At 46.8% G+C, this 20,096-nt stretch overlaps 1 protein-coding gene across 2 annotated transcripts in view; it reads left to right on the forward strand.

Moving 5' to 3' along the window:
* Positions 1 to 19,877, forward strand: part of LOC147665156 (butyrophilin subfamily 1 member A1-like) — a 140,021-nt gene extending 120,144 nt beyond the window's left edge. For both annotated transcript variants that reach the window (XM_086949726.1, XM_086949725.1), the window contains exon 8: positions 17,071 to 19,877. In XM_086949726.1, coding sequence (XP_086805852.1) covers positions 17,071 to 17,591 — 521 coding nt within the window. In that variant the 3' untranslated portion in view covers positions 17,592 to 19,877. The remainder of the gene's footprint in view (positions 1 to 17,070) is intronic.
* Positions 19,878 to 20,096: the final 219 nt, after the last annotated feature.

Consider the following 20,096-nt stretch of genomic DNA (forward strand, 5'->3'; position numbering starts at 1 on the left):
TGACTTGCGATAACGGCGCTGCTCAGTCACGAGGAGTGAACGGAGGAGGACTGGGCGGCAGGGTCGGCCAGAATTGACGGCACAATTGCTGGGCAGACTCGGACGTATCCACCGGGAGCCAGATCACCCACCCATCAGTGGAGAGCGGTAAGAACGCACAGGCGCCTGCTGCTTGGGAAGCACAGCGTCCATAGAGCTAACTGCACCACGTGGGCGGCGCAGAGGCCTGCACGACCCGCAGCCATACCAAAAGCACCCCTGGGGAACGCACACCGGCTCAACACCACATGCCAGCGGGGAAGCAGCGGCCTAGCTGACACAAGGCGCCACAAACCACCGGCACGAAGACACAGTCACAGGCACCTGCCCGCCTGCAGACGCTGAGAGACTGTCTAGAACCCCGCAGCGCGACGGACATACGCACCGGCTGAGCCTCTGGAGATAGATCGCACCGCTGAGGCGGAGGCAGCGCTGCGAGACAGATGTCTAACGGACCTAGAACTCTAACCGGGACCGGCAGCACGAACTCAAAGGGCAAGATGTACAAGCCCGGGAAGAGCACCGACCCAGACCAAACAACGGCGAAGCTAGACACCATGCTGGCTGCAATGGAGAGATTAGAAGAATCTATACAACTAACTTGCACCTCCCCGGCCACGAAAATTGACAGCATGGTCATAGACCTGACACACTTGAGAGCGGACCATAAAAAACTGGCGGAACGCACTACGACTCTGGATGGCAACGTGCAGGCGCTTAAACCTCAAGCCGACCAGTCGCACAAGCAAATCCAGGACTTACTAAACAGGGTGGAATTCCTGGAGGACAGAGCCGAGGATGCGGAAGGCAGGGCACGTAGAAATAACGTGCGATTGGTCGGGGTCCCGGAGAAATGGGAAGGGAGGACCCCAGAGGAGCACATGGAACGGTGGCTGAAAGACATACTACCGGAGGGGTCGCTCTCCCCACACTTCGTAATAGAACGTGCTCACAGAGTCCCCACCAAACCTCTAACAACGGGCTCCAACCCAAGGCCCATGCTGCTCCGCATATTGAACTATCGAGACAGGGACTCCATCCTGCGCGAAACGCGCAAACTCCACGAGATCCGGATTGAAAATGCGTCTGTGATGTTCTTTTCGGACTACACTGTACAGGTACAGCGGCAAAGACACTCCTTCCTAGAGGCGAAAAAACGCCTGAGGCAGTTAGGACTGCAATACGCTCTGCTGTTTCCTGCGAAATTGAGAGTAGTAGCTGGGGAGCGTACTCACTTCTTCACTGACCCAACAGATGTGGAATCCTGGCTGGACAGCGGTGTAGATACAGACCCAAGAGCGACTGCGGGTCACGCGCCTCGGCGACAATCCGGGGGCAACAGAAGAAGGCGCAGACCCCGCCAACGGTCACAGACCGGTGCACGAGGAACGACAAGGACTCCCCCCCCAGCGGATGCCGCTAAGCAGGAGAAACAAGATGCCCTCCACCTGGTGATGGAACTCAGCAGATCCCCTGCGCAGAGCGACGTGGCGGGCGGCAGCATGCAGGAACTCCCCAGCGACGACGAAGCCGTTTATGGCATACCAGACTCCCAAGCATCAGAAGAACGACCAGACATCACTCCACAGACGGCGGACTATATCGGCTAACCACACAGAGGAATCAGCACTCCTTGGAGGCGCTTGCCAAGAATTACTGCAGCGGCCCTGATGAAACGCACAGGCAGGATTGCAACGCTGCGGCGGCAGGAGGCACACACAACAACGAACAGCACCCTTGACCCTGGAAGTCGGACATGAGGCCAACACACGCCAAGAGCCTCCCCAGTGGGTAAGAGACTAAGAGTGACACTGGATGCCCGCACTTGGCTGTCGTGCAGACACAGAGACGCTTCGCCTGGCGGCAGATCGATTGGGACATGTAAAGTATAATGCTTCCTACATGTACTAATGGGGTTCCCGGTATGCAAGGGCGGTTTGGACTGGCACGTTCTTCCCGGGAAGGAAGTGGGCCTCCATATAACGACTTTGCTGACTCGAAACCACTGCTACAGTGCGCACAGTACAACCACCCCCTTCGACTTAGACTTTGTTGCTCTCCTAGAGAGTATTGACGGGAGCACGTTTCGCATCCGACCTTTTTGTATTTTGCATGTTCATATTGTTCAATGGCTCAATGTTCCGTTAGCCATGTTACTTTCCCCTCCTCCGATCTCAATAAAGTGGTGTGTCATCATAAGTATCTGCTCGATTGCTGGGAACGCTTGCTTGATAGCAACCATGGGGTGCATGGGGAGGAGGTGGGAGGTCTGGGAGGTGGGAACAGTTAAAACACAGTGATGTCTGCCATTAAGATATGTACGTGGAATGTGAGAGGTATACATACATCATCTCGCCGTTACCAGATCTACTCGTACCTCAAACGCCACCACATTCAAATCGCCCTCCTACAAGAGACACACCTTAGCGCCACGGAAATTCCCACATTACGTTGCAGATGGCGCCGACAGTTGTATGCAACAGGTTTCTCGTCCTATGTCAAAGAGACACTGGTGTGGGTCAGGCCGGGCATTCCATGGACAACATTAGACGTGCACATAGATCCCGGGGGGAGGTACGTTGCGGTCCACGGCAGGCTGGATGGGAACCCACTGGTACTGGTCTCAGTGTACGCGCCCAACACAGGGCTGGCGGATTTCCTTGCTCAGATGTCGAATACACTAGCCCCCTGGCATGGTGTCCCCTGGGTGCTCGGTGGGGACTACAACAGCACACTGGATCTTGCCCTGGACCGCTCTCACCCTCCACCGCCCAACTCACAGGCACAAAATGCTGCGAACACACTTCAGGCATGGTCCACACAATAGGATCTACATGACGCGTGGCGCAGCCGTAACCCGCACACCAGACTCTACTCGTATTACTCGGGGGCTCACGCCCTACATGTGCGCCTTGATAGGTACATGGTAACCAGTGAGATTCTGCCATATGTCACGGACACCTGCTACATGGGCCGCACACACTCTGATCACAACCCACATCTACTGGACCTGACATGGGAGCAACCACGGCCCCCGATACCCACCTGGAGGTTACAGCCTGATATACTACTAGATGGCCCATTTCGGAGTTCCATAAGCACACAGACGGCACAATATTTCGAGGACAACACTGGCACGGCATCAACACTGCAGATTGAATGGGACGCGTTTAAGGTGGTCCTCAGGGGACAATGTCTAGGCACCCAAGCCCATTCCCAACCACAATTAGAAGCAGACTTCAGACGCTTGGAGTCGGATTTGATGCAAGCGGAACAGGCAGCAGCAACTGGCGCCAGCACTAGCTTATTGGAGGCGCAGGCGGAACATGATAGACTGATTGATAGGTTGAAACATGTCAATTACACAGCCCACTCAGCCCGCACACATCACACTGGGGACAAACCTGGCAAGTTGTTAGTTTGGCTGATACAACGTGAGGAGCGCACGTCACCCATGACAGCGATACATCCGGTTGCTGGCCCAGTGGTATACACCCAGGCGAAAATCCACGAGGCCTTTGTGGCACACTATAGTGCGCTATATGAGTCCCGTCTACTAACCACACAACTGACCATCACTGCGTATCTAGATGAAATTACATTACCAGCCCGATCGGATGACCAACGGGACGACCTAGGATCGCCGCTAGTGGCGGATGAGCTGCGCGAAGCCATCTTCGCCCTATCGAATGGTAAAGCCCCCGGCCCAGATGGGCTGCCAGCGGAGTATTATAAAGCCTGCTCCGATATCCTAATCCCAGAGCTCCTCAAGGTGTACTCAGCGGCGCTGGAAGACTCGGCTTTGCCCCGGTCAATGAATGAGGCGACACTGGTGTCTCTTCTTAAACCGGGCCGAGATGGCATGCTCCTTGGATCGTACAGACCGCTAGCGCTACTGAACACAGATTATAAGATCCTGGCGTCGACCCTAGCCCGACGCCTGGCAGCCCTGGTGCCCGCCTTGATACACAGTGACCAGAACGGCTTTGTGCCCGCTAGATGCACCTCCCAAAACATACGGAGGTTGTTCCGAGTGCAGAAATACGCAGTGCAGGAATGGCCGAGATCAGGTTGCCTAGTTCTGGACCTTGAGAAGGCATTCAATTCGGTTGAATGGCCATATTTGTTGTCAGTATTACGCAAATTCGAGCTAGGGGACGACTATATTGAACTGGTCGGATTGCTGTACAGACACCCTGAGGTGCGAGTCCGCACGGGTAAGCTGATGTCCAACGCGGCACCAGACAAGGCACCAGACAAGGCTGCCCACTGTCCCCACTGCTCTTCTCGCTGGCAATAGAACCCCTCGCTGAGGCATTGCGTACCAAAGGCACACACTGGGGTATCCCAATGGCGGACGGCATGCACATCGTCTCGCTATATGCGGACGACCTGCTCTTGTATGTCAGAGACCTCACCCAATTACCACCGGAACTGTCGGACATTTTCCGGTCCTTTGAGACCATGTCAGGCCTTAAAGTAAACTGGGCCAAATCAGGGGCATATGCATTCGCTCCTGACACCCCAGACCCTAAAATCACGATCAATGATGAACAGCTGCCGTGGCACCACACCACGCTCAAGTATCTGGGAATACATATATACAAAACACCTCCGGATATCCTGGATGGCAATCTGACGCGCGCCATAACGTCCATAAGATCCCAGATTGCCTTTTGGAAGACCCTCCCACTCAATGTGCCAAGCAGAGTGACGTTGACGAAAATGGTCGTCCTTCCCAGACTCCTATATTACTTCGCAAATATACCGATATACGTCCAGGTCCGCATTTTCAAAGACCTAGAAACCATGGTCAGAGATCTGATATGGAACACTGGGAGACCCAGAGTGGCTTTGCATAAACTATACACACCAGTCAGTGACGGTGGCCTCGCAGTGCCGAACCTAGAACTCTATTATCTGGCTGCACAATTACAATGGGTAACTGCCTGGCTCGCAGGGAAAAACCTAGAGGATACGGCCACGGCAACAGATGTACTGTCCCACACACAGAGACATTCCTTGTTCCACCCCCTGGCACACACGGGGAAAACATCACAATTACACGCAGACGTGGCTGTAAAATGCTTCACCAGGAGCTTAAGACTCACAAAGCACACTAAACCATACGCCCCAGCGCTCCCGCTCCTAGGCACCCCCAAGACCACCTCCGTTGTCACGGAAGCGGCACTGGAACACTGGACATGCACGGGAGTCGACACCATGATGGACCTATACGCCGATGGAACCCTGATACCTTTCGTGACACTGGCCGGCGACACAGGTCTTCCAGTGGGGCAGTTCTTACAACACGCCCCCATAGTTATGGCATACACGCAGCGGTGGGGGAGCATCATTGAGGAACCACCTACAAATCAACTGATACAGAGCCTACATGTCATGGGAAACGGTACACATGTGGTGCACTGGCTGACTCAAGCACTATTGTCGCACACACAGCACGCTTTACAACCACTACGTGACAAATGGGCAGTCGACAGGGGGAAGGACTGGACGGATAAGGAGTGGATGATGGTACTAATGGGTCCCAAGAACATCCCCCGCAATTTAAATTGATCCAGTTTTATATACTGTATCGAGCGTACCTCTCACCTGACGAAATTAACCAGTACTTCCTGGGCGCCGCAGCTAGCTGCCCGAGGTGTGCACTGGGGGGCGCAGACTTGCTACATATGCTGTGGCAATGCCCACAGATTCAAATATACTGGCAGTCAGTGCTACCGATACTAGAGCGATGCAGGGCCATGCCGATACCACACACGTGGGAGGCACTCACGAGCCCCCAATGCATCGATACACCCCCAACTCGAAACGTTCACCACATCTCCAAGTTAGATGGCCATAACCCCCATTTCATATTTCTCTTTTTCCTTTGTTGTTTATTTTCTAATGTCATCTCCTTCGCTGGGCCGACACGGCTGGAACATCAGTGATGTATCTATGTTAAGCTATATGAAGCGATGTACTACTGTATAATGTGATACGTCCCGCGACCACGACAGACATCCTTGGGATGTGGAAATATGTATGATGTAACATCCACGTTTTCTTTCCTCCTGTGAATTCAATAAAAGATATATTTTTTAAAAAAATGGAGGTCATAGAAGACGTTCCAAGAGGGAAGAATTAAGGAAGATGCAGAGGCAAGGTATGAGGAAAACAGAATAGAGTGTAGAGAAAGTCTACCTTGAAGAGTACGTGGTACAATAGGAGGAGGGGTGCTTAGAAGGCATGATTAGGTTGATAAGAAAGTGAAGATATTTTCAAGAAGCAGAAGACGAAACAACAGATTTAGGATAAGATGCAGAGTTTCACTCTAATGAGGAACATCTCTGTGCTTGGCCACCTCCAATGTGTGGTATTGTGGAATGTGGAGTGTGCCAGTAGTGCATCCTTCAAGGTGCAGCCAGGTCTAGAGTTTGGCGGATGTGCGCAGATGTGTAGACCATTAGAGCAGGCAGTCTGTAACAACCAGCAAGTTATGTTAATGGCATACAATGAAGAGTTCCAAAATGACTGGTAACTTCGGTAATTATCATAGCAATTATTTGGAACAGCCTACTGGAAGAAGCATCTTCCACAAAGAATGAAGGCTCAATCCACTGGAAAATGAAGTTTCCAAAAATGGCTGGAATAGCTCGGTCTGATTATATGAGAGATGTAGGGGTCATTTTTTAAGGATTTTCCTGATTCTTCTGGGGGAAGGAGGGGAGCGGACGTACTGGAAAAACTACTGGGGAGCTGCAGAAAGGGAATGGACGATTGATAGGAAAATATCATTAAAGATTATAAAGGGTGTAAAGAGGGAGTCACAGGGAACATGGTAAAAGCATCAAGGGCTGTGGCTGTGGACCTTCTTAGCTCACACTGAGAAGTTGCCACTGGAAGCCACCCTCAACTCTCTGCCCTTTACATGTACACCATGTGAAGAGGGAATATATAGGATGGTGTGCAAAGAATGAGAGGGAAGGCTAGTCATGGGTGCTATATGGTGGATGTGCAGCCGCCATTGACTAACCTCTGATAGTGTGGGCACGAGTTCCACCCACAGTAAATTAATGGTCGCCCACATCAAAATGGAGCTGGGTACCTGCTTCACCAAACTCATAATAAGGCCCTGTATCATGGCGTCTCGTGAGAGCGAGTCTAAGAATTTGATTGAACCTTTCTACTCATTCAGCGAAACGGCAAACTATTATGTGGCCAGCTCTTGTTTTCGATAACAGTTGATTTTATTTATGTAACTGAAGTTCTTGACACCGTTCTGAAAGCTGCTAAGAGCGTGTGAGATGAGTAAAGAGAAAGAAATATGGAGATGATGAAAGAAGTAGTGTTATCTCAATAAAGTAATCATTAGTTCATGAGGCGAAGTTTACAGAGACCCATGATTCTTGCCCTATAGATGGTGGGAGCATGTGTTTCACCATGCGACGGACAACCGGCACCCTCAAATGATACATGCGCCTGAAAAGGGCTAGCCTGAAGACCTGTGTCAGGTTTGCTGGGAAGAGCTAGGTGCATCATTTTATGAAGTAGAGAAGCCACGTGGATGAGTGGCATGAAAGGATGACTAGTGGCTGGCACCTGATGAAGAAGTGGAGTTCATGTGGTGAGAGAACCCTACTTCCTGAAACGCATTCTTTGGTGACCTGCAATCGGAAACTGTGGCCATTACTACTGTGCTCAACATTGTGGGGACCAAGCTGGGTGGGGCGATTGAAGGACTGATGGAGTTCATACAGCGACTACAAAGGCCCTTTTTGAGTGGAGCCATCTGGGGGACAGATATTTGTTCCTGAAAGAACTCCAATGTAGTGTTATGGAAAGTCTTGTAAAGCTGGCTGCCAATGCGGAAGCAATGTACAATTTGTGGAGTGAAGCCCTCATTATAAGTGTCAGAATATCACCCAGAGTGATAATACAGGGTGAAATTCTGCCACCCGAAGTTCAAAAGGCCTCCAGGCCCAGACTGATCAGATCTATAAACTCCAGACACAATAATGCCCGGCCTGGAGACACCTTACAATTTTCCAAGCTCCATGTGCAGAGGTTGCGGGAACCAGCAAAACCCGCCCCATGGCTGATTCCCGTCCCTTTTACCCCGATGGAGCAGGCAATGTCTTGCTAACATCCCATGAGTTGATGGTGCTGGTATCTTCTATCTCCTCTGGCTCACCCTGGGACCAGGTTCCTCTTGCAGTACTGTGATCTGGGCCCCCTCTTTAACTGCAGGTGCTCATGTATATTTGTAATACATCTATTATTACAGCTTCTAACCAGAAGGCTTTAAAAGGACCAGTTTTAACGCTCTACTTAAAGAATCCCACCTCCGATCCATTCTGCATGAGCAACTATCGACCAATGTCACTGCTCCCTTTTCTGGTTAAGATCTTAGAAATTACTATTAACAAACATCTCTCTTTATTTTTGGATTTGTATGATGTCTTGGATACTGCACAGATTGTTTTCTTGGTCATCACATAGTACCAAAATAGCTTTGGAATCTCTTTTGGGTGACTTATGTGTTCAAGAGGACCAAGGGCAATCTTATTCCTTGGTACTTCTAGATTTATCAGTGCTTTTGATATGGTTTCCAGAGAGCACCTGCTTGCTAGATTGACTGGCTCTGGGGTCCATGTTCAAGTGATGGACTATATTAAATCCTATCTGTCTGCGAGAGCACTGGCAGTCCCATCTTTTGCCCTATAACTCTTGTCCAAGGAGTTCCTCGGGGCTCCACTTTGTGTCCTACTCTCAACTCATCCATTCTTTTGCTTTTATGTTTGAGCTGTGTGGAGGATACGCGTGTATTAATCTCTTTGGACAATTGTGATCCTGTGGATGGTTTGCAAAAGTGGATGCTGGCTGTGGCTGACCGGCTGGAGGACAAATAATTAAATTTGAATGCTGAAAAGACTGAAGTCTTTATGATGTCTTGCCAGAATTCCCTTTACCTGAGGGGGTTTGGCCTCCATTATAGGGCTCCCCTCAACTGCCTCCCGCTCCCCCCCCCCCCGATTCCAGTTTATTTTTTCTGTGACCTTGGATTTCCGTTGAACTATGATATGTAGACAGACAGGTTAACCAATAGTCATCAATCTGCTTCTTATTTTTGAGACTTCTATGTACATCCCTTCTGTTTCAATCCTCCAGAGACACACCCATTGGTGTTTCTGCTGGGCTATTGTAATTCCCTGCTTCTGATGGAAACTCCTTACTGCAGATTGCTAGCCTTTGAATACTTCCCTGGTGCCAGTCTCAATCTGGAAATCTTTTCCATAGCAATGCTCTTGTGCTACTGGGTGGCACTGTGCAGCTCCGTGCCGACTCAACACCAACCCGGATAGGGCAGAGTGGAGTTACATACAAGTGCCACCCTTGCACACTGACTACAGTTCCTTTCTTTCCACAACCTTAGACATAGATACTTGGGTCTGCTTCCATTTTCTTGTTGGTTTTCTCGCTATTTATAACTATTTCACAGTATACTAGAGAACAATATCCTCACACATAATGACCGGTTTCACTCATTATCATGACTGCAAGAAGCAGATGTCTGTCAGGGAACCGCATAAGGTGAGTCTTTAGTGTGAGGGCTCGGGACATGATTCTTTAAGTCGTGAGTCCTCATATTACCTGAAGGTGATCCGAGAACGGGAGTCAAAGCGGTATGTCACTGATTTCATGAAGGTGTGGCCTTTGCGTAGATCTTGCTCATGCTCCAAGCCACGGGCTCAGACACGATCCCCATATCAAGGGCGCTCTCACAACCATTCAACTTTGCGCTCCATGTTCTCTGGTAACTCAAAGTCCAAGCATATGAAAACAATGCCAGTCACCCTTCTTCAAGGTCTCCAGCCACTAAACCGATTCCTCAGTTGGTCCCGATGTGCCACAAATTTCTCAGGTGGTTGTTAACCCCATTGCAGATCGAGGCCTTCAAGGAGGCCATGGTGTAAATTTTCATTGTACTTTGGGATCCCTCTGGCATGCCTCTGGCCCCCTGGAACCACTGAGGTCTACAGTCAGGTTACTCCAGGCAGGTCTGTTACTGTCCTGGACCAGCACCATGAAAGCTTGTACTGAGATCCATGCCAGTCTCTACTACCCTGATGCCAGTACCAACAACAGAGGATGATCAGGTGTAGTGCCACTGTCAGACACAAATCGAGTCTGAATGAAATAACAAAGGCGCATTCATTCATCATGCAACCTGATTCTAACCCAGTACCTCTGCCACGTCGCACATAGCAGCAGGAGACTTTACTATCTCTTTGGTCCTGAATCTGTTCTATGCCATAGTAGTAGGGGACTCCCAAGATGTTGATGATGATGAGGGTGATGGAGATGGTTTTCTCCCCCTTCTTTATACTGCGAAGGCTTTTTATATTCATTTACAGAATGCCAGTGGCCTTGATATCTTGCCAGAGACAGCACTTAACTCCTCACTTGGGCTAGCAATGGAAGGTAGTGTTTTTTTTGCAGTGGTGGTCTGGCGGGCGTCTGAGTTAGATTTGCGGCTACCCTCAATTGTGACTAAAACAAATGCTCTAACAGAGATTTTGCTGCCAGGGTGAGCAACTTTGTAAGCTTTACTTTCTTTAATGATACCATTTCCGATACTTTAATGGCCACTTGATTGAATCCTTCTTCTGGCCTGCTTGTGACTAGGCAGGTGGCCAGACCTTACAGACCGACAGCTGGTGCCCCAGATTTTTTCACCATGCATCCCATCCCAGGGAGTCTTATTGTATAGGCATTGATCCAAAAAGTGAATATTAACTCATTTCCAAATTCTCCTCGGGGTAAGGAATCCAAGAGGATTGATGATGTTGGCAAGTGTATGTTTTCTACTGGGACATGACCAGCAAGATCTTGAGCTGGCAGTCCCAGGTGGTCATAGGGCATCTTTGGCCCAGACGTTCCATGATAGACACAGCCAAATATTTTATTGACACTCATAGATGCATTTGACAGGATTCTCGGTTGATGTACAGGCTTCCTTTAAGCATTTTCCTTTTGATGATTCCTGCCTTCTTGGTGAGAAGTCAAAGTCTGCGTTGGAGCGCTTTAAGAACAGCAGAGCGATGGCACGTACGCTCGGAGTGTTGAGCTCTGCCAAACACTTGCCATGCCAACTCAGAAAGTTTTGAGGCTATTCTAGAGGGCTGGTGCATAGACACTGACGTCCTTACCAGTTCAGCACACACCCTTTTTCTTCAATCGACATGGGTCTTGCAGGCAGCGTGCAGGTCAGCAGGGCCATCAGTTATCCAATTCCTCTTCCCCTGCTACAGCAGCCACCAAACCTCCTTAGTTTGCCTTAGAAGCACAGCGCAGGCTGAATCAGTGGTGGACAGAATTAAACATTTCCTCCCAGTTTGGTGATCTATCATGTGTGGCAAATTGATCTTGGAGATTTTTCAAAATGGCACTGCCATTTTTTTTTGCCATGCCATTAGTCCTCCAACCGCCAGAGCAAATTTCAGATGAGCACTGTCCATTCTGTTACAGGTGGTGCTGTTGTAACTCTAAATCGATTGTGTTGTCCCGTTCGGGGGACAGTGCCACCTTCCTGCACTACAAAGTGTTTCCCTTCCCAGAGGAATTAATCTAATTTTCCCCAAGATTGCTTGTATTTTAGAAAAACAGTTATCCACTTCTTCATAATCTCTAAGGGGTATGAAATCAAAATCATATAATGCCAATAGATGTGTTAATGCAATTTTTTCATTCAGAAGTCTCTTATTTGTTTCATCATTGCAAATAGTCTTTAAAAAATTTAACAGAACAAAATTTGTACAAATCCCAAGGCATTTTGGGCTACGTGGGGATGCTGTTTTTGGAATGGGACAGCACAATTGATCTAATGTTTCTATACATCCATGATCAGGAGGTGACACCCTCCTGCACACAGTGAATTGGACAAACAGTGGATTATTTTTGGATCACACAGGAGTGCATTATCTTTCTGTTTATTTGCAGTTGCTACTCTCCAATGATTCTATCAAGAGAGGACTGGACTCTGAAAGCAGAAGGGGTTGTTATTTCCTTATTCCAAAGAAGTACTGGCCTGAGCTCTATTCAGGGCCTTCAAACTTGAGCGTCTTCCTTGGAAAGGTCAAATTCAGTTTTCTCATACTGGCCCAGATCCTGTCTACTCTGGATTTGGGCGACTGGCTGATATCACGCAAGCTGGTATCACGCACATTTTCATGTACCCGTCCTGCAGCCCCTGAAACGTTATTTGAGGTCAAAGTAGGCCAGGAGCATTTTCCTTTTGACATGCTGCCCTCTGGCCCCTACCACCAACGACCCTTGGGTTTTCACTACAGTGAGGGCAGCGGTCGCTACCAATATTTGTAGGTCGGGATACCAGTTTTCCAGTCACTCAATGAATGGCTGTTTATGGTGGACTTGTCACAGTCAGGTGTGGACCATCTCCAGATGATGGCTAATCTCTTTACATCGTTGGTGTTCACTAATAAGGCAAAGTCCAACCAGACTCCTTCGCAGAGGCTTCCATTTATTGGGGCAATTCTGGACACAGTCGTATTCAGGGCTTTCACTCAGCTATAACAAGTTGAGGACTTTCAAGCTATGATACTAGTGTTTCAGGCTTGGTCCTAAATGGAGGTGAGAGCAGCTCTCAGGCTTCTCAGCCTCTTAGCTTCCTACACATCCTCGTCAGGTATGCCAGATGACACATGCATGCTCTGCAATTGAGATGGAGGTTCGAATTTGCCCAGAATAAAGGCACTCTAGCTGATACTATCCAGGTCTCAGAGAATGCGGCTCGAGATTTGCAGTAATGGCTGCTCAAACATAATTGGTCTAGCAGCAGGCCTCTTTCCTTTGTCCATCCAGAACTCATGGTGGGGAGGTCATCTAGAGGAAGTGGAGATTAGGAGACTTTGCTCTTCAGCGGATTGCTAGCTTCTCATCAGTCTCACAGTTGTTGGCCGTTTGTCGGGCTCACTTAGCCTATTTACAAGGATGTTGCAAGTTATCACGGACAGCACCACAGATACATGGTATTGCAACAAACAGGGCGGAGTGGGGTCCTGAGTCCTTTGTTATCAGACTATGTGTCCTGGAGGTGGTGGAGCGCCAACGCATTTTCATGATTGTGATTGTCTTAGTAACGCTCCCGAATGCCTGAGCAGGTGGCATCTGGCAGATCATGAATGGCATCTACATGTTGTTGTGGCACATGGCATCTTACAACAGTGGGAAGAAAGCTGGCTAGATCTTTTCTCCACCATCGTGAAAGTGCTGTGTGGAAACATAAGCATGTTGGAGTTTGCATAGGATACATTTTGGCTGGAATGGAACACAGGACTCCTGTACACCTCAGGAATGGCTGGTCCCAGGCCATCCTAGTGGCTTTGACTTCATTGGCTGAACCCCTAAAAGGACTTTAAACTTTTACATTTGTGTGTGGTGGTCTATTGCACACAAAGGGAAGGTGGTGCAGAAGAGGACTTTGTCAAGGTGGATGGTTCTCTGCATTCACATCTTTTATGCATTGTCCAAGGAGCAGCCCCGGAAGGCCTGAGAGCCCATTCCATCAGGGCTAAGGCTGTTACCAGTTTGTTGGCTTGTGAAGTGTATGACCTTGGCATCAGCCGGGCTGCGACATGGGCGCTAGTGTATACGTTCATGAAGCACAGGTCTGGTGGAAACCTAGTCTAATTGCAGATTTCTCACCACCCTCCCACCCCAGCGTTCTGTGGAGTGGCCTCTTTTTGACATCTAAAAAGACCCCAAGTTAGTAATCAGCACTCTGTTTAAAAAAAAAAAAAATCACACTTCGCGTCTGCAGGAACGGAAACGGAAAAGACAAGACACAGACAGCAATCAAGGGTGGCACTTATGTGTCTCAATTCCAGTACTTCCAGGGTGGCATGGAGTCAGTCTGTCTTAGTATTGCTTCTAGAGGTGTACAGCATTTTGATTTTGTTTGGAGGATTGGGGAAAATGATTTTTACTTGGAATGAAATGTGGGTCCTATTCACAAAAGTGTATTTACATGTGTAAATGTACTAACCCATAAATTGACTTTTGCATCCAGGTGTAAATCTATACTTTTTGCTATTTTCTGTTAACCAGCTCCAATTGTAGATTTACAGCCAAGTGTAGACGTACATGTTTATACTATCTGAAATCAATGTGTATCTAAGATAACCAAAACTGAATTTTCATCTGTAAAGCTACTAGTATCAATGTTTCACTCATAGGCAAATATCTTCGCTACTGTAGCGGAGTTCTCTCTATGGCATTGTTTAAGGAAAAATGATAAACTTGATTAATTTAAATTAAAAAAAACACACATATTTTAATGTACAATAAACATGCAAATTAAAAGTTAAAAGGGCCTATTAATAGGCTTAGCTTGGTCTGAGTAGGTCATATCAGGAGCATCCATCTCAGAAAAAAATGCATTAAGTTAGAGTCTTCTCTCATACTGCTTTGACAACATAGGGCATAAAAGCAGTAAAAGTGCAATACAAACTTGTTGTTTTCCAGTTTCTATTGAAATGCAAATATTCCATCTGATGATGTTTTGTCAGTTCCAGTCGGTTTTAACTGAAAAGCATAAACCCTATTGATAATGGGCTCAATCACTTCTCCAGTGCTGCAATCACAGACATCCCCAGCCTGATTTAAAAAAGTGTTTCAGGTTCTATCCATTACAAATATGCCTTGAAAAGAAAGACACTCTTGTAAGGCAAACAATTATACGTCAAAGATACGTCTTTAGCCCTGTAGATTGCTCGTTTGCACCTCAAAAATGAGTAGTCTTCTTTAATTAGGTCAACAACAAATATCATTAAGGTACTAAAGCCATAGCTCCTTAAAGTACTGAAGCGTGTGAAGACCGTAGGTCTTTATAAGAAGATATTTCTTGTATCGCATTGCACTATGAAAGTGCAACAATTTCAACAATATCACGCTCTAATCGAAAAAACAATAAAAGGACAATCCCGGTCTCAATTCCGACAGCGACCTCAGAAAAGGTTTTAAAGTATTAATAACTGTTTTATCCTACAATATTTCGTGAAATCAATTTGTGCATGTATATTTCTGTAATTGATAAAAGAGCAAAATCGTTGGTAAATAGAAGAATCTGTATTCTAGTGACTCTTCTCTTGGATATATCAAGATTAAGCATTTACAAAAAGTCACCAACTTCATTTAGGTACAAGCTGAAAAGCAAAGGGCAAGAACACACCTTTGCACTCACCTAATGTAATGTAATGGGAAAAGCTCTATGTATACTCTCCTGCTAGGCCATACCAGTCTGTTGGTGCTTGTCTTGAATGAAGACCTCCAATGATATACAAGAGTTGTTTTCCTAAGTTTGATGATTTAATGCTAGCCACAATTGTTTCCTATCCACTAAGTCAAATACAGATTCGAGTCTACAGAAAATATTTTTGAAATGCCAAGTCCATTTGCTTGTGTCTAGGCATTTCTGCATATGATTTGCATGTTTTTGGAAGCCCCAAGACAACAATTCCCAAAATCCTTTAAAAAAATGCTCTGGTACTGCTTTCTTTAATTCATTCCATAGCCTCATCTCTGCACTTAGTAGTTTTACTAGCAATAGTCTTTTCTAAAATCACTACGTTATTGTATTCAGATATAGACTTGAAGTTGTGCAGCTAGGGACCTGTTGATCCAACACTATGTCAAACAACTTGTGTTGCTTGTGTCACGGAGTGAAGGCAACTGATGGGTGCGGGTGGGAGCAAACAGGCGAAAGAGAGAAAGTGGAGCCAGCAGGGAGAAGCACATGGACGAGAAAGCAATCACTGGGTGGAGGAGTACATGAAGCTGAGCACAACATGGAAGAGGTAGGGAGAAGCACACAGGTGCAAGACAGCACCACAGAGTGAAGGGGGAAAGCAGTATGTGAGGGAAATAGCTGAAAAATATCCATAAACATTGGCATACCTTTTAAGTTTCAGTCCTGAGGAAGAACCTGGTTTCAAGCTTTACGAGGGGTCGAAACAAGCCACATTCATGGACTGTCTTAAAAATGAATAGGCAACCGCATGCTATTGGGGGCTAATCACAAACGTAACTTACACTTGTGGGTAATGTATGTCTGTAATTTACTCTTACAGATTTGAGTAACTTTACTACTTTTGGCTATTCACAAAATTCGAGTGTAAAGTTAGTTAAAAGTGTAGACCACCACCCCTCCGAAAAAGGGAGTGGAGCCTAATTTTTCTAGTGTAGGTTACTACTGCTAAAACTGAAACAGTACTAAATCCAGCACCACACAAAGCCAACCACTGCAGCAACAGCAACCCGCCCCCAGTACAAAACGTATGTAATTAGGGACTTAACCCAATATTCAAATATTAAATCAATTACAAATAGGTAAATAGGCTTGTTTTTGTTTCTCGGGACGATAGAAGTTGCGAGCGGGACTCCAGACTTTGCGTGTGTCCGATTACTTATACCTGGGGCACTTGCAGTTGAACAGTGCCAATAGCCCGGAGGCTTGCAGGTGCCATATACCATTGTCATTCCTTGCAGGGGGGCCCATTAAGATGTCCGGACGCCACTGGTGAGGCAAATGCTCATGCGGAGAACATGCAGAATCACATAATTCCAGTGATCCTTCACAGCACTAAAGGTATTGAAAGATGGTGGAGGATACATTTGCACAAAATATACAAAGTTTCCAACATTAAACCAAGTGGATACCTCACTACCCATGCAAAGCGATAAAAGGATACCTGTTGCCAAGCAAGGTGTTACTAGTTCTGCTGTGTACTGTATTTCTGTACCACTCCAGTAGCTTTCTCCCAGTGGAATTTCCAAATTGCAGAAAAGGTTAAGAGTAGAAAATCTATCCTTCTCTATTTATTCTTACCTCGGCGATATGTTTGTAGTCAGTATTGTGCAACTGATAAATTTGTAGGTTCCGTGTTCTTGGCCTGGAGATTGTGAAGTACAGATCTTTCTAATCACCTCTTCTGCTTCTCTCCCTAGTTGATGTGACCCTGGATCCTGACACCGCCAGCCCTTACCTCATCCTGACAGAAGATCAGAAAAGTGTAAATTGTGTAGAAATGCGCCAACTCTATCCAGATCTTCCCCAGCGATTCGACACTCGACTTTGCATCCTGGGAGCAGAGGGCTTTAACTCAGGACAGGCCTACTGGGAAGTAGAGGTTGGCCATGAGGCATACTTGACCCTTGGGGCTGCAGCGCAATCAGTGGAGCGTAAATCTGCGGTCAAACTCTCTTCAGAGGCGGGAATCTGGGCCTTGCAGCTCCACAAGGGGCAGTACCGGGCCCTCACCACTCCAGAGGTGTGTCTGCCCCTCCGAGCAAAGTCTGAGAAGATTGGGGTGTTTTTAGATTACCAACGGGGACAGCTGACTTTTTATAGTGTGGACAACTTGACCAAAATGCACACCTTTCATAAACGCTTCTCCGAAACCGTCTTTCCTTTCTTCTGGATCTGCGACACACAGACCTCTTTTAGACTGTGCCCCAAAACACTGTAATACAGACCTCATTCAGACTGTGCCCCTAACCGCTGTAATACAGACCTCATTCAGACTCTGCGCAAGCTGCTGTAATATAGACCTCTTTCAGACTGTACCCCAACTGCTGTAATCAGACCTTTTTCAGATTGTAACCCAAGCCGCTCTATATACAGACCTCTTTCAGATTGTAACCCAAGCCGCTGTAATACAGACCTCTTTCAGATTGTAACCCAAGCCGCTGTACTACAGACCTCTTTCAGACTGTACCTCAACCGCTGTAATAGAGACCTCATTCAGATGGTGCCCCAACTCGATGTAATACAGACCTCTTTCAGACTGTACCTCAACCGCTGTAATAAAGACCTCATTCAGATGGTGCCCCACCTCGATGTAATACAGACCTCATTCGGACTGCGCCCCAAGCCTCTGAAATATATGCATAGAGGATCGCTCTAGAAAGGGATGTCTCAAAGCATCACCATGGGACCCAGAGATCTTCCCCTCTTGAGAACATGTGACAGAAGTGCCTCACTGTATTTTCATCCTTAATTCAAACCGGTTTTGCTCACTCAGTTGGAGCAGGGAGAAATGTCAATGCTTTTCAACTTTTCATCATCAAGATAAAGAGGGAGCCATGTATATCGTAACAAACTGGCAACAGATGCAGGAAGGCGGCCGGACCTACTGTGGGGTCTATACCGGGACCACCCCAGCCTATACTGCTCTGCTAAACCACTGGTCCCAACCGTTGTATAGACAGATGGAAAAATAGTCATCACAGTTGCCTTACCAACACTGCTTAGTGTGTTTTGGTGTAAATGGGATGCAACAGATGTACAATGATGCTGCCTGTATATGCAGGCGTCTTCCTCCCTTTATCTTCCCCACGTCCCTTGTCATTTCTCCCCTTCCATTCCCTCTCAACTGCCTGTGGCCTTCCTCCTTCTGTGTCTTGCTTCTTTCTTCCCCTCCTCGCCCTACTTCTATTTTTCTCTCTCCTGTCCTCTCACTATCTGTTTCATGCATACTAGCTCTACCAATTAAAATTCCTGTGCACAGTTTAATGTCATACATGTTCTTTTCCCATTTCTGACATCCTTGATGAAACATTTTAGCACATAATGAGCAGCAATTTAATAATAAACAATGTAAAAAAAATTGTACATTTCAGGTGTTTTAATTAGCAAATATCATGTAAATGAGTTTCACGCAATTTACCAACCCGAATGGATGGAAGACTGAGATGGGTGTGGCAGGATCAGGCTCATGTCTTGAAGATGACAGCAGGTGCCCTTGGCAAGCGTTTAATTCACTACCTCATCTTGCCATCCTAATCCATCACTGAGTTAAACACTAGCCACTGATAATTTCTATGATGTGCAGGTCACAAGTTCAAGTTGCAACAGGCCCACCTCAACCTTCCATCCTTCTGATGTCAGTAAATTGACTACCATTAATTTGGCTAAGGGATAAGGTAATGTAACTCATGGTGGTACTAAGTATGCAAATCGTTTAGGGTACACCTATAAATGCACTGTTTTACCAGTTGCCATTTGATGCACATAGTATGTTATGGTTACTTCCCAGTAATTGTATCATTTCTTCCTTGCTTCCATGGTTCTAGTTGACTTTCCTTGTACCCTCCCTGGAGACGGCAAAGCTGATTCAGCATCAGCTGTGGCAATTGCTGAAGATATCCATCCACTGAAAGAAGAGATCAAAGGCTTTAAACCTCTCTTTGCAGGACCACAATTGATATATGGGGTTTCAACCTTCCTAAAAGAAGATCCCCTTTCCGAATAGATAACAGCTCTTCTAACATCTAGAGCAGAAAGAGCTTCTTCGGAAGAAGAACTTGCTCCAAATTTATGTAAAATGACTTCCCATAATACAGGGAACTGGGACTGTATTTTAGGGGGGAAAATGAAGATCCAGTCTGTTAGGAAACACTCTCATGTTTTGAGGTTTTTAAGAGAAAGCTCCCAGTTAGCCACGTCTCCTGGCTGAGGAAATCGCTGCTAAGAACATCTTCCAGGTCACAAAACTGCAATGAACAGATTCTAAAGGCTCAAATGGTATTTCATCAAAGGTTCCAAGATCCAAATCATATCCTAGTCTGAGCCAATTCTGTACTGATGTTCGTATCAAGTAAAAACTTTTCAGCATTCTGAAAACATATGCTTCTAGTGTTCTCTATCAAACTGTCATAAGCATTGCTTTGACCTGGCCCCACAGAGGTTATTTGTATTAGTTTCCCTTTAAGAGCTGTGGAGATGAACAGTCAATAAACTACTTGTTCCTGCACCTACCTGGTCTGGCGTATTACTACATTATTCATGTGTGGTGGACCATAATTCTATAACAACAAACTTTCCTTACCATTAAATGCCCGGCTTTAAACTAGAAATATTATCCCAAAAACTCACTAGAAAGAAAAACGGAACTACAAAGGTTGGCAGGTGTCTTGAGTACTACCAGATACATCTATCAGAAAGACAGATATAAAAGGATGTTCATAGGAGT

This window comes from Lissotriton vulgaris, unplaced genomic scaffold (genome assembly GCF_964263255.1).
Source record: "Lissotriton vulgaris unplaced genomic scaffold, aLisVul1.2 SCAFFOLD_654, whole genome shotgun sequence".
Taxonomy (NCBI): domain Eukaryota; kingdom Metazoa; phylum Chordata; class Amphibia; order Caudata; family Salamandridae; genus Lissotriton; species Lissotriton vulgaris.